Here is a 12,138-nt window from a genome sequence, read left to right as displayed (position 1 = left end):
CTACACTGATAATTCATCACCATATGATTTGATTGCTTCTCTTGCAAGCTAGAACTGGCATTAAGTGTGTGGTGGCACATACAGGGAAGCTCACAAAATATGAAATAAGGTAAGGAAAGAGGCAACTAAAGGTAGCTCACTGGCTAGTGCTGCATTCTGTTTAAACTGAAAACACCAGAATCGTGATGGAAAGTAATTCTGCATGCTGTTCTTGCCTGTTCAGCTGCAAAATTAGTGAATTTGGTTGATAGTATTTGCTTTGGCTTGAAATATAGATTCATGTGAGTGTATATTGTACTAAAAAAATTCAGCTGCATGCCTTGGGGCTGGCTGCCTCTCTCCTGGGTGCCACAGTGCCATTATTTTTTCAGGTCCTGAGATCATGAGCAAGCTGGCTGGTGAGTCTGAGAGCAACCTAAGGAAAGCCTTTGAAGAAGCAGAGAAGAATGCTCCTGCCATCATCTTCATTGATGAACTGGATGCTATCGCTCCAAAGAGAGAGAAGGTAAAGAAAGCTTGTTAGAAGGTTAAGGAGCACATCTTTTTCCGATAGCAGCTGGGTGTGAATCTGCATTTGACTACAGGGTAAAGAACTATTTAAAGTAATGCTTGAATTCAGTTGGATATCAAAAGAAATGGATATAGTTCATAGCTATTCTTAACAGCTTGCATCTGTTGCATCTATTTGCTCTGGTGCAGTACTAGCTCCTGTGCTGTTTTTCAGAGCTTTTGGCATGATCATTACTCTCTCTACAGACACAGGGAGAGGTGGAACGTCGTATAGTGTCTCAATTGTTGACTCTTATGGATGGACTGAAACAGAGAGCACATGTGATGGTTATGGCAGCTACCAACCGACCTAACAGCATTGACCCAGCACTCAGGCGATTTGGTAACCACAATTGCCACTATTTTTTTTTTTTTGTCTGTATGTCACAGTTCAGGGTCAGGACCACCCCCAGACCTCTAACAGATGCTCTCTGTTAACCTCCTTCCCCCCCCTCCCCCCCAAAGGGGGGAAGAAAAGGGGAATAAGGGAGAGAGAGACTTATTGATTAGAAAAATAAAGCAGCTTTACTACTATTACTAATAATAGTAATAATAAAATAGAATATGTACAAATGTATACAAAACCAGTACTGAACCCAACTCCCCCCGATGGCAATATGTCACTGTCACACCTGGCTGGGGAGTAGCCCCTGGGGAAAAGTCCCAGGCTGGACTCGGCTACAGATGGCAACTGGATACAGGAACTGGATTCCGGGACTCAGGTCATTCTGGAACTCAGTTCAGGAACACAGGACTCGGGATCAAAGGCAGAATGGATGAAGTCCTCCTTGGATGCCGGCCATTGCAAAAGCGAGAAAGAAGGCAGAAGGGAGATGGAAGGGCTTGCCCCTTGTGATCCTTCAGCTTTTACTGGATATGATGGCTATGGGATGGAATACCCCATTGGTGAATCTTAGGGTCACTTATCTTGTCCACTCCTTCCTGCAGATGTGGCTTTACTTTCTGTCCCCCCTCTGTGTGGTACACAAGCTTAGCAGTGGCCTTGGTCTGCATACCAATCCCTGGCAGTAACTCTAAACGTGAAGGTGTTATCACTGCTAGAAGCAGACAGTCTGCAAAAATATGCTGCTAGCTTTGGAAAGTGCAGTTAATTATAAGAGCTTTAGCTGAAAAATAAAATCATTGAGCAAAACCAGCTCTATTTTGCCCCAAACCAGGACAGCCTATCAGATACTTTGTTATGAGCTATGCTTCAGGGGCCTTGGAAAGATGGAGCAGAAACTAATATTAAGCATCTTTTGTGTGTTACATAAGCTATTGATTTGTCTACAGCTACTTGTTTGAAATTCATTTTTTAGACTTTGGTATCATTTTCTGTGTTTTGTTATTTCTACAAGTTCTAGCCTACTAAAATACTTAGGGGGTAGCATACTTTTTCACCTATCAGTTAGATGAGGCTATTTCAGGATTAAATGCCTAAGGGGTTGTTCGTGCCACAGGTTACAGAAGGCTCTGAATTGTCCAATTTCTCTTTTATTTGGGACGTCTGGTAGTTTCTGAGATTGTTTTTAAAATTTTGCAGTGTCTGTTGTATGACCAGTTGGTAAAGTCAGGTTTTCAGGAAAAAATAAACTCTTAAATGTGTAGTGAGGTGTTTGCACAGCTATGGCTAAAGAAAAATTATAGGTGTACATACCTTAGTTAATATTGCAGTAATATGTGGGTTTCCTGCCTCCCCACATATTGAGGCAGTTGATGTTTTTTGCCACTTGGGCATTAGTATGAAAGTTCTGGATAAATTCAATCTCTCAGTATTTATGGAGTATTGTGCTGACACAAAGGTGGGAATAAACAAATGTTTCATGGTATGTTGATTAGGGGAAGCATATTTTCCTATAAATGAGGCTCGGGGGGGGGGTACACACAAGAGCACCACACAAGTCCACTGTCTTTTTATAATCTTGAACTCTAGTTAATACAGTAGTCTCACTTTCCCTAAATGGCTAAAGACTTTCCTCCTTCTCTGATCTGATTCTGCTACTGTGCTGATAAATGCTACAGAGAAACCCAAAGCTTTGGCATTTTCTGAAATTGTGTTTGTGGCTTATGTTCCTCTGTCAGAGGAAGGCAGCAACTGCAGTTGCTTTAGTTTGCAGAATCAAGCAGCTCAATGTATGTTTTGTACTCCCCAGGTCGTTTTGACAGAGAGGTAGATATCAGTATCCCAGATGTCACTGGGCGCCTGGAGATCCTGCAGATCCACACAAAAAATATGAAACTGGCTGTCGATGTGGATCTGGAACAGGTGAGTAGCTTGCTATTAGGAAAGCTTGTATGCTCATTTGAGGCATCATGAAACTGGGCAAATGTGTGATCTCTGGGCTTCCTTTGAGCTAGTTTACCAGTGACCAAAAATCCTCGCTCGGCAGTGAAGAATGGTATGGCAAGTGAAACAAACATCTTTCTGTCCAGTCTGGAAGTGCCTTGGGCCACTGTCTTCCTGTGTGTTTGTTGTGGCATTTGCTTTTATTTTTGTCATTTTGCAAGCCTGAAACAGCTCGTTCAGAGCTGGGTGAACATTGTGATGGTAGTGGATGGTTACTATAATCTATGTTCTCGATGAAGAACTGCAGTCTTCAGGGTTCTCTCTTGTGCGCCATCTGAATTCCAGTTGCAGCTTGCATCTCAAGTAGGAGGTAGAACAGCAGTGTCTTTGCCTATTAGCGATAGAACTTACCTTGAATTTGCAGCAGAGTAGAGTTTTGTTGTACCTTTGAGTGACCAGAGCATGCATTGCCCTTTCAGAGAGCTTGATTGTATCCCTGTGAGTCATAGTCAGTGCTTTGCTTTCAGGTGGCAAATGAGACCCATGGTCATGTTGGTGCTGACTTGGCTGCTCTTTGCTCAGAAGCTGCTCTTCAGGCTATCAGAAAGAAGATGGATCTCATAGACCTAGAAGATGAAACCATCGATGCTGAAGTGATGAACTCTCTGGCTGTGACCATGGATGACTTAAGGGTAATGCAGGAGTACCTCTTTCTTTTGGGTGCAATGTCTAATTGCTTATCTGAAGTGTGTGAACGTAATCTCTTAGAATTCTTGTAATGTTGTTTCTTCTAATGGTAGTGGGCTCTGAGACAGAGCAACCCTTCTGCTCTTCGGGAGACTGTGGTGGAGGTGCCACAAGTTACCTGGGAAGACATTGGTGGTCTAGAATATGTAAAGATAGAACTCCAGGAACTTGTACAGGTGAGGGTTTCTAACAGATTTTTGCCTAATCAGCTTGAAAAATAATAAAATCCAGAACCTCTTCGTATTCCTATGCAGAATTCTTATGGTATTTTCTTGTAACAGACTGAAAATACCATTCCATCTTAGTGAACATAAGGAGAGGAAGGTGCTGGGAAGCAGAATCGGGCTTTCCTTAGCTGAGTCTACAGTGACATCTTTGGTGGGTGTTTTGCTACATGCAGAAACAGCAGCAGTTCTGCTTCTCTTAAGTGGAGACCGCTGTTGAGAATCCTGTTACATGGTGGCTTTTTATGCCAGAAAGTGGATGAAGATTCTCATACAGAGAGCCTCTGAAGGGCTTTCTATCAATGTTAGCATAGGGACAGGTGAGAAGTAACTGTGAAGCCTATGAAAAGAGAGGTTGGAGCAAAGTCACGATGAATGGTCTGTGGAAACTTCTGGTGCCTGCCTGCATTGTGGTGGCTTGGGTTTGATATAGCCCTGCTTTCAGTTGGCACTATAGAAACAGCCTGTTTGTGAATAAAAGAATCTACTTTTAGGCAATAATTTGAACACAGGAAAATTAGAATTTCTCTGACCTTGTTAAGGATAAATGCTCACATTGGACGTCTTGCCTATCTCTGGAGGGCAGAGCAAATAAGTTAGATCAGTGGTTCTCAACCTGTGATTTGCAGACCACTGGGGGGCTGTGATGTCATCACAGGGATTCCATGAAGGCTTAAAGCAGGGGTGAGGAATGTCCAGCCAGGAAACATTTGGTCTGGCCTGCAGAGGAAGGCAAGCTAACAGAAATAACCACAGATGGTGCTCTGAAGCTGCCAGTTCCCCTTCTCTCCAAATTTGAGGACCCTTCATGAGAAAATTGAAATAAATACTTGATGCAGTCTAGTGCTTTAAATCTTGAATTAAATTTTGGTGGCCACAAAACATATTTAAACATATGTGGTGAAGGAAAGGTTGAGAACCCCTGAACTGAGCTGTTCCCTTTTGCTTCTGCTGGGGTTAAGTGTGCTGGAAAACTACCTGAACTGGCACTTAGTTCATAGGTGGAAATAGACTGTTTAAGGCAACTTTACAATATAGCTGTGGTGCTTTTCAAACTAGTGCCCATTTAAAAATTCAAGTGGCACTGAGCAGGCAGAATATTGTGTTTAAACCACCAGAAATCTCAGGTAGTGTTTCTGGTAGGAGCAGAAAGAAAACTGATGTGAAAGTTGTCTCTACCTGTGGCAGGGTGTTGGAACTAGATGATCTTTAAAGGTCCCTTCCAACCCAAACCATTCTGTAGTACTAAGGTACAGATCTGTTCTGGCTCATCATGAGAGGTTTTTGTTTTTGTTCTTCAGTATCCTGTGGAGCACCCAGATAAGTTCCTCAAATTTGGCATGACCCCATCGAAAGGGGTTCTGTTCTATGGGCCACCTGGTTGTGGTAAGACACTGCTGGCCAAAGCCATTGCCAATGAATGCCAGGCAAACTTCATTTCTATCAAGGGGCCAGAATTGCTCACCATGTGGTTTGGTGAGTCTGAAGCTAATGTGCGTGAGATATTTGACAAGGTAAGTTTATCTTCTACTCCTTGTACTATGTTTGTACCCCCTGTCTTACAGGCCTGGTTATTGTTTGTGTTTTGTTTTACACATTTGTACTGAGAGCAGAAGCTGCTTTCTTGATGTTAGGGAATGAATTCTCTTTAGCAACATAGCTTTTTAAATTCTTTTTTTCTCCTGCTGCAATTTGTATCTGTTTGATAAATGCCCCAGTGTCTTAGCAGTGAGGCTAGCATTAGGATGGCATAGATATTCTCAGCATCCCTGAAACCTTTGACACTTCACCTACTACCTTCTACAGATTTTCAGAAGAAGCTGCCATAGCACATTTTGTAATTGGACTAGATGATCATTGGTGGTCTCTTTCAACTGAAATATTCTGTCCTCTTATTCTGTCCTGTCATTGTCCTGCAATATATATGGCTTAGAAAGGAGCTCACTCCTTGTCAAAGGTTAGGGCTTGTGTCTTGTCATGGTTTAGGGTCAGGGCTGCCACTAAACAAATAACAAGACACACTCTGTTAACCCTTCTCCCTTCCCAAAGGGGAAGAGAAAGAATAAGAGGCTTATCGACTAGAAAAGTAAAACAGCTTTAATGAAAAAATAATAAAATGTAATATATATAAACCAAATACTGAACCCAAACACACACCCTCACCACCCCACCAATAGCAATATGTTACTGTCATCCCTGATGCTGGAGAGCAGGCACTGGGGAAGTCCCAGACTGGATTCAATGGCAGACAGGAACCAGATTCAGGAGTTGGATTCTGGAACTAGATTCAGGAACACACAAATCAGGATCAAAGGCAGAGCAGAGTGCTACTTGGACTCCTCAGCTTTACACTGAATATGACAGAGATGGGATGGAATACTTTGTGGATCAGTTTGGGGTCACCTGTCCTGTCCGCTCCTCCCTGCAGGTGCAGCCTTTGCTTTCTGCACCCCTGGTGTGGTACAGGTGACTTGCTCCTGTGGTTAGGGAAGGGCCTTGTTCTAGTGTTTGAGCTCTCATTGTGAATTTTTTTCCATATTCCTAACTGGAATTTTATTTGTGGCCGTTTCTGCTTGTGGTTTTTCATCCCTTCGTCGTGCATCTTGAAGAAGGATTCTGGCTCCCTTTTCCCTATAACTGCCCATTAGGTAGCTGAAGACAACGATTGGATTTCCCCCTTCCATTTGATATAGCTTGCCTACTGATACTTGAGTGCCTAAAGAACCAACTGATGTCCCAAGGTCTTGCAGGGAGAGTTCTGGTCCAGGCAAATTAGCTCCAGCTTTCTCTCTAGGTATTGGAGTTACCACCCTTCTGGTTGATTCACAGTGTTCCTACATTTGGGGAAATATAGCTTGTCTTTCAGGAGAATTCAACTGAGGGTTTGTGTGGCAGGAAACTGTTCTGGAGCATCTCCTTTAAGCTCTCCTTGTGGCAGCAATGCTCTGATACTCCTCATAGCTGATTTAATTGTAGGGTAGGCTTAGTGTGAAATTGGCATGCTCCTCACCTGGTGGTGGTATTAACATGGAGTAACTGTTCCTATTTGCAGGCCCGCCAAGCAGCTCCTTGTGTGCTCTTCTTTGATGAGCTGGACTCCATTGCAAAGGCCCGAGGTGGGAATATTGGTGATGGTGGTGCTGCTGCAGACCGTGTCATCAACCAGATCCTGACAGAGATGGATGGCATGTCCACCAAGAAAAACGTCTTCATCATTGGTGCTACCAATAGGCCAGACATCATTGACCCAGCCATCTTGCGCCCTGGCCGCCTGGATCAGCTCATCTACATTCCCCTGCCTGACGAGAAGTCCCGGGTTGCTATTCTTAAGGCCAACCTGAGGAAATCACCAGTTGCCAAAGTAGGATCTGCACCCTGACTGTGTCTGACTTGGGTTTCCTGTGTGCTGCCCATGCTCCCAAGAAGTTGAGGCTAGGGCAGAGGGTCGGTGACTGCTCCATGCAGTACAGAGCTGGAAAACCTTTAGTTCCTGAAGGATGGGAATGAAGAGGTAGGGGGAGGCTTGAGCTCTGAGACTAGATATCAATGAAGCTAGGTGTTGGTGTGTAAGCACAGCAGGTCTTTATCACATAGTTCTGCCTACAGTGTAGGAAGAGGAAAGCCTGTAATGGCAAGATGGGGAAAAGATTCTTGTACTCTGAAACAAAAGTAAATATAGAAAACAGGAGTGGGGAATGGAAATTGATTGAAAAGGAACCACTGCAGTTAATTGTTGCTGAATTCTGTCATAGGCAATAGCTATATCCCTTGCCTGGGGAGCTGGCAATAATGTGACTGGTAGGTAATTGGAGAAAAGCAGATGTCAAGTGAGACCTCAAGCTATGTTACACCAAGCTTACCTTTTTAGGTGCTGTTGGGAAGGAAAGCTTCAAATGAGGTTGCAGTACTACCCCTTCAGTTGGGGGAAAGGAGGAGGAGGTTGGTTGTCTTGGTCTGCCTGTGTCCCATCTCCATTTCTAGTCTGACAGTGTTTTGTTTTGACTCCTAATACTGAGAACTGAGTGAATTGTATCCTAAATCCACAGGTTAACCTGCTGTTTCTTGAGGGTGAGCAGAGGCATTCTCCCTCTTTGCTCTTGTGAAACCCCACCTGGAGTACTGTGTTCAGTTCTGGAGTCCTCAGTACAAGAAAGACATGGAGCTGCTCAAGCAGGTCCAGAGGAGGGCCATGACAATGATCAGGGGGCTGGAGCACCTCCCATATGAGGGCAAGCTGAGAGAGTTGGTGTTATTTAGCCTGGAGAAGAGAAGACTCTAGGAAAACCTTAAAGCAGCCTTCCAGTACTTAAAGGGGGCCTATAGGAAAGCTGGGGAGGGAGTGTAGTGATGGGACTGAAGGGTGATGGCTTTAAACTGAGAGAGGGTAGATTTAGGTTAGATATTAGGAAGAAATTCTTTACTGTGAAGCGTGGTGAGACACTGGAACAGGTTGCCCAGAGAAGCTGTGGATGCCCCCTTCCCAGAATTGTTCAAATCCAGGTTGGATGGGGCTTTGAGGACCCTGGTCTAGTGGGAAGATGTCCCTGCCCATGACAGGAGGGTTGGAACTAGATGATCTTTAAGGTCCCTTCCAACCCAAACCTTTGTGATTTACAGTTGCTTTGCAGGGTTTTGCTGGGTGTGTGGGGAGTGTGGTCTGTCTTTGTATGTGGTTAACTTTTCCCCCAAACAAGAACCTTAACAGCTCATCTTTTCAAAATTCGTCAAAGTTAAGACAGCACCTTGATACCATGGGGTCTAAAGACAGCTATTTGTCACCTGAGAGTGTAAGGTGTAAAGGACAGGCCTCTCTTCATTTTTCTGTGTTTTTTTTTTTGTTTTTTTTTTGGTTTTTTTTTTTTTTTTGTTTTTTTTTTTTTTTTTTTTTGTTTGCTTGTTTTTTGTTTTTTTGGTTTTTTTTTTTTTTCCACTAGGATGTTGACCTGGATTTTCTAGCTAAGATGACCAATGGCTTTTCGGGAGCTGACCTAACAGAAATTTGCCAGCGTGCCTGCAAACTGGCCATCCGTGAGTCCATTGAGAGTGAGATCAGGCGAGAATGTGAGAGGCAGACCAACCCTTCTGCCATGGTGAGTGGGGGACTCTCAGCTTTCCCTGCTCCTGAGATGGGCAGCCCACCTCTCCATAATCCTTGGATGGGGATGAATGGGCTCTCAGCACAGTGTGGAGCTGGAGCACTTTGTTCTCTTGTGGGACAGCAAGGCCCTCCTGATGTGCTTCATTGTTAGCATTGCTCAGAAGATCCCTGCTGCAGCCCTGACTCTGTCTGCTAGTGTCCCTCTCTAGCCTCTATTTTGGCAGGTGTTGGAGCATCCTGGCCTAGAAGGAAGGCTGTGGGTGGCTGTTGGGCTGTGGAGATCAGGCATGCAGCTTACCTGGGCCCTCTGTCCTGCTGCAGGAGGTGGAGGAGGATGACTCAGTTCCTGAGATACGCAGGGATCACTTTGAGGAGGCCATGCGCTTCTCTCGCCGCTCTGTCAGTGACAACGACATTAGGAAATACGAGATGTTTGCACAGACTCTACAGCAGAGCCGTGGCTTTGGCAGCTTCAGGTAACTGTGGGGGAGTGGGGGGAGGGCAGCATGGCTTGACCATCTCCAAACCAGAGCACTGAGGTAGCTTTCTGCTGGTAACAAATTCCCTCTTCCACTGTCTTCCACTTTGCAGTGTGTACAGCAGCCAGCTGAGCATATGGCAGGTGTAGGCTGAGCTGCAGGTTGGTTGTAGCTGCTCTGTTACTGCTCCTGAAGTTCATCTCCCCTTTTTTTCCCTTTAACGCAAGCAAAATCCAGCAGCCATATAAGCCTTTTGTGTTACCTGCCAATAAGGCTTCATCTCATTTCTTCTGCATGTCTTACTTGGCACCAGGGTGTTAGTGTGGAGGGGGAGGGGTTTGAACAGCATTTCTTCTCTCCTCTTCTGCACGCAGGTTCCCATCGGGTAACCAGGGTGGCGCTGGTCCAAGTCAAGGCACAGGAGGCAGCAGCGGGAGCAACATATACAGTGAAGATAATGATGATGATCTCTATGGTTAACTCGCTATCCTCTGTGGACAAAACCTCGCATCACACCACATTGTACAGGGGAAAAAAATCCAATGTTCAGTGGACTCTCAGCTTCTTCATTCCTCAGTCAAGACAGTGTAGCTGCACATCAGACTTAGTACAGGGAATGTTTTCTGTAAGCACAAATTCAGACTGGTATTCAGTTGGGAGGCAGACAGTGAATTAATAGGAAGGGGAACTGACTTAATTTCTGACAAATTTTTTGTTTAGCTTGTGGCAGAATTGGCAGCTTTAGCAAAGTACAATGCTAGCATGTATAAAAAAAAAAAAAAAACACCCCCCCCCCCCAAAAAAAATAAAAATCCTGCAAAATTCTAGCTAGACCCTGGCAATTCCTTTGTGTAGTAGTGGTGCAGTGTAGCTTGTGCTGTCTCTGTAAACCCCATGTCTTATGTGCTATCTGAGCACTCCTCAGTCTGGTGGAGCCCATCTGTATGCATGTTTCCCTGCTGTTTGAGGTTGTTCATTCATGTACCTCTTAGCCTGAGTTAATAGAAGAAATTGGTTTGACAGTCTCTCAACCCTGCCCTAATTTAGCAGGAAGCATCAAGTAAGAAAGCCTGGTAGTATCTGTTGCTTCTCTGATGCTGTCCCTGAGCTGTTGAGTTTTCTGCTACTTTGGCTCCTCTGCAGCAAAGAACTTCTCCAGCAATCCCTGTTCCATCTGCCCTGCCTGAAGGCAGGCACAAGGGGGTTCTTAGGCTGTCTCCTGGAGTTTGTGGTGCAGTGTGACCCTGCTATGATTAGGAGAGGGGAGCTTCCTCTTCTAATACTGCAGCAGCACTGTTCATCAGGTTCTGTGGGCATTTCCCCCTTTCCATGCAATGTTTCATGTATCCCTTAGGGCTTCTGATGACAGGCATAGCTTTCTGCTGCCAGCCTACCCCTTGTTGTGCCTCATACTCAGTAATTGGGTTCTGATCATGGTTCTTATCCTTCCTTTCCACTTGCAGGTTGCTGCCTTGTTCCTTGATTTTTCTCTTCTATGAACTGAAAAAATGTGGTACTGCTGTACTTCAATGCTTATATATGAGAGAAGCCCTGGGCCTGGTTCCATCACACACAGGAGTGGTGTGGCAGGCTGGATACAGCCTAGCCCTGAACTAAAGGGGTGAGCCTATTTGAGGCAATGGCCATAGAACATGTGCTATTGGCTTTGGGGGGATGTGTGTATGCAGGAACTGAAGATTTCTGCAGAGGTTTAAATGTAATGTGTGGTAGAAGGGTGTCCTAGGCCTTTGAGACTGGAGAGGGCAACCTCCTTTGTGGCAGGAGTTGTGTGGGGCCTGGACAGTGGGGGAGTTCAGTTAGTCTAAGCCTGGCTAGATTTAAGAGGAAAGGGGAGACAGGTGAGGCAAGTCTCTCAGAATGGAATTATCTGTCAGAGAGGGAGTTTGTGCCTAGCAATGGGGAGAAAAAGCACTGAAATTTGGAACACTGTTTAAATAGCACAACCTCCTGCTATGGTAAGAGAACATATAAGCCCTTGGAGAGGGTGGCTAGCCCCTGCTCATGTGCTCTGTCCTACTTCAGAGCTGTTTGCCTACCAGTACCCCTCTTGCCCTGTCCCTCTCCAACCTCTGTCTGTTGCTGCAGAGAAAATGCTGGCCTCTTCCTATGGCAACAGGTTTGAGGATGGCCTGTCTGTATTGTAGGCAGATGCCTGGGGGCCAGGAGAGCCAAGCAGCGAGGGCTGCTTCCCTGCCTTTGTTTCTCCCTGTTGCTCTGTGCTCCTCCAAGCAGGTGGGTGTAGAGGTTGGCTTTGTTTTCATTGTGTCCTACAAGTTTATTACTGCAATCCACAGAGGCAGATCCAGCCAGGGTGGGAACCAGGAACTAGCCATTTTCAACCCCTGGGAAAGGTTCTACATCCATGCCAGGAGCTTTCCAGGATTCTCCCCAAAGCCTTCCTCAGCCCTGGTAGTAGGTGAATTTCTTTCTCCCCTTTGGGGCTGTGACCATTCAGCAAGCCCCCAGCAGGTCCACCCTCATGTCCCAGCCTCCACAGCACAGAAACAAGCAAGGCATGAGATGAGTGAGAGGGAGAGTCTGTATGTGTGTGTCCTTCCATTCCAGCTCCAAAGCCTTCCCTGCAACGTTTCCTTATTGCAAATGCTAACTGAATCCATCATGAGGGCTGGAAACCCTCATCTTTTTTCATTGCCATATCTGTGACTTGGCTCCTGGTGGGGACACACCCACTGGAGTACTAAGAGCATCTTGTGCTGGAGCTGTGTAAACCTG

The 12,138-nt window shown here is 45.3% G+C and overlaps 1 protein-coding gene across 1 annotated transcript in view; it reads left to right on the top strand.

Moving 5' to 3' along the window:
- Positions 1-10,211, top strand: part of VCP (valosin containing protein) — a 16,431-nt gene extending 6,220 nt beyond the window's left edge. The window contains exons 5-14 of the mRNA XM_008944288.1: positions 372-505; positions 757-892; positions 2,703-2,815; positions 3,364-3,528; positions 3,637-3,759; positions 5,109-5,321; positions 6,860-7,168; positions 8,742-8,897; positions 9,227-9,381; positions 9,759-10,211. Coding sequence (XP_008942536.1) covers positions 372-505; positions 757-892; positions 2,703-2,815; positions 3,364-3,528; positions 3,637-3,759; positions 5,109-5,321; positions 6,860-7,168; positions 8,742-8,897; positions 9,227-9,381; positions 9,759-9,864 — 1,610 coding nt within the window. The 3' untranslated portion in view covers positions 9,865-10,211. The remainder of the gene's footprint in view (positions 1-371; positions 506-756; positions 893-2,702; positions 2,816-3,363; positions 3,529-3,636; positions 3,760-5,108; positions 5,322-6,859; positions 7,169-8,741; positions 8,898-9,226; positions 9,382-9,758) is intronic.
- The last annotated feature ends 1,927 nt before the right edge of the window (positions 10,212-12,138 follow it).

The sequence above is a fragment of the Merops nubicus genome, unplaced genomic scaffold, assembly GCF_000691845.1.
Source record: "Merops nubicus isolate BGI_N331 unplaced genomic scaffold, ASM69184v1 scaffold10037, whole genome shotgun sequence".
In the NCBI taxonomy this organism is placed as follows: domain Eukaryota; kingdom Metazoa; phylum Chordata; class Aves; order Coraciiformes; family Meropidae; genus Merops; species Merops nubicus.
The sequence above is the reverse complement of the archived record's forward strand: the minus strand, read 5'-3'. Positions and strand labels throughout refer to the sequence as shown.